The following is a 637-nucleotide window of genomic DNA, read 5'->3' as shown; positions in this document are numbered from 1 at the left end:
GGAGGCTCCGCCGCGGCCGGTCCGGGGAGTTTATCCCTCGAGTAAAACTCTCTGGAGCCTGCCCGGCCTGTCGGGAGCCCTTCGGGCAAGTCCGTGCGGGCTTTTCACTGCCGAGGTCCCCGCCACGGGTGGTATTATTATTGTTGCCGTTATTATTATTGTTATTATTTTAGTAGTAATAGTACTAGTAGTAAACTGAGGGAAAATTGCTTCAGTGGGGCCAGGAAGAGTTTTAATTTTTCCCTCCCAAGCCCGGGGGGCCCGTCCGCTCCCGGCCCGGGGATAGAGGGGCAGCGCGGTCCCCGACCCGCCTCTTACCGTCTCCCTTTTCCTCTTGTTCTCCCTGCCGTCGGCCTTCTTGAGCTCGGCTTTGAAGCCCTCGGTGTCCCCAGGCTGGCTGTCCTTGGCCAGCACCTCCATCAAGTAAGCGATGTAGCTGGTGGCCAGGCGCAAGGTCTTGATCTTGGAGAGCTTGGTGTCGGCGGGCACGTTGGGGATGCACTCGCGGAGCTCGGCGAAAGCGCTGTTGATGCTCTCCGTCCTCCGTCGCTCTTTCTTGGGTCCCCCGACTCCTTTTCTCCGGCCCAGACGTCCACTAAGAGCTTCCAGCCGTCCCTGGCCGGCCGCGCCGTCCTCG

At 60.6% G+C, this 637-nt stretch overlaps 1 protein-coding gene across 1 annotated transcript in view; it reads right to left on the bottom strand.

The window, feature by feature from the left end:
- The window catches only part of HAND1 (heart and neural crest derivatives expressed 1), a 3,947-nt gene that overhangs the window by 691 nt on the left and 2,619 nt on the right, over window positions 1–637 (bottom strand). Inside the window, exon 2 of the mRNA XM_010002124.1 lies at window positions 319–633. Within this exon, the coding sequence (XP_010000426.1) occupies window positions 319–633 (315 nt within the window). The remainder of the gene's footprint in view (window positions 1–318; window positions 634–637) is intronic.

This window comes from Chaetura pelagica, unplaced genomic scaffold, assembly GCF_000747805.2.
Source record: "Chaetura pelagica isolate M959 unplaced genomic scaffold, ChaPel_1.0 scaffold356, whole genome shotgun sequence".
NCBI lineage: Eukaryota > Metazoa > Chordata > Aves > Apodiformes > Apodidae > Chaetura > Chaetura pelagica.
Note: the sequence above shows the minus strand (reverse complement) of the source record. Positions and strands in the feature narration are given on the sequence as shown.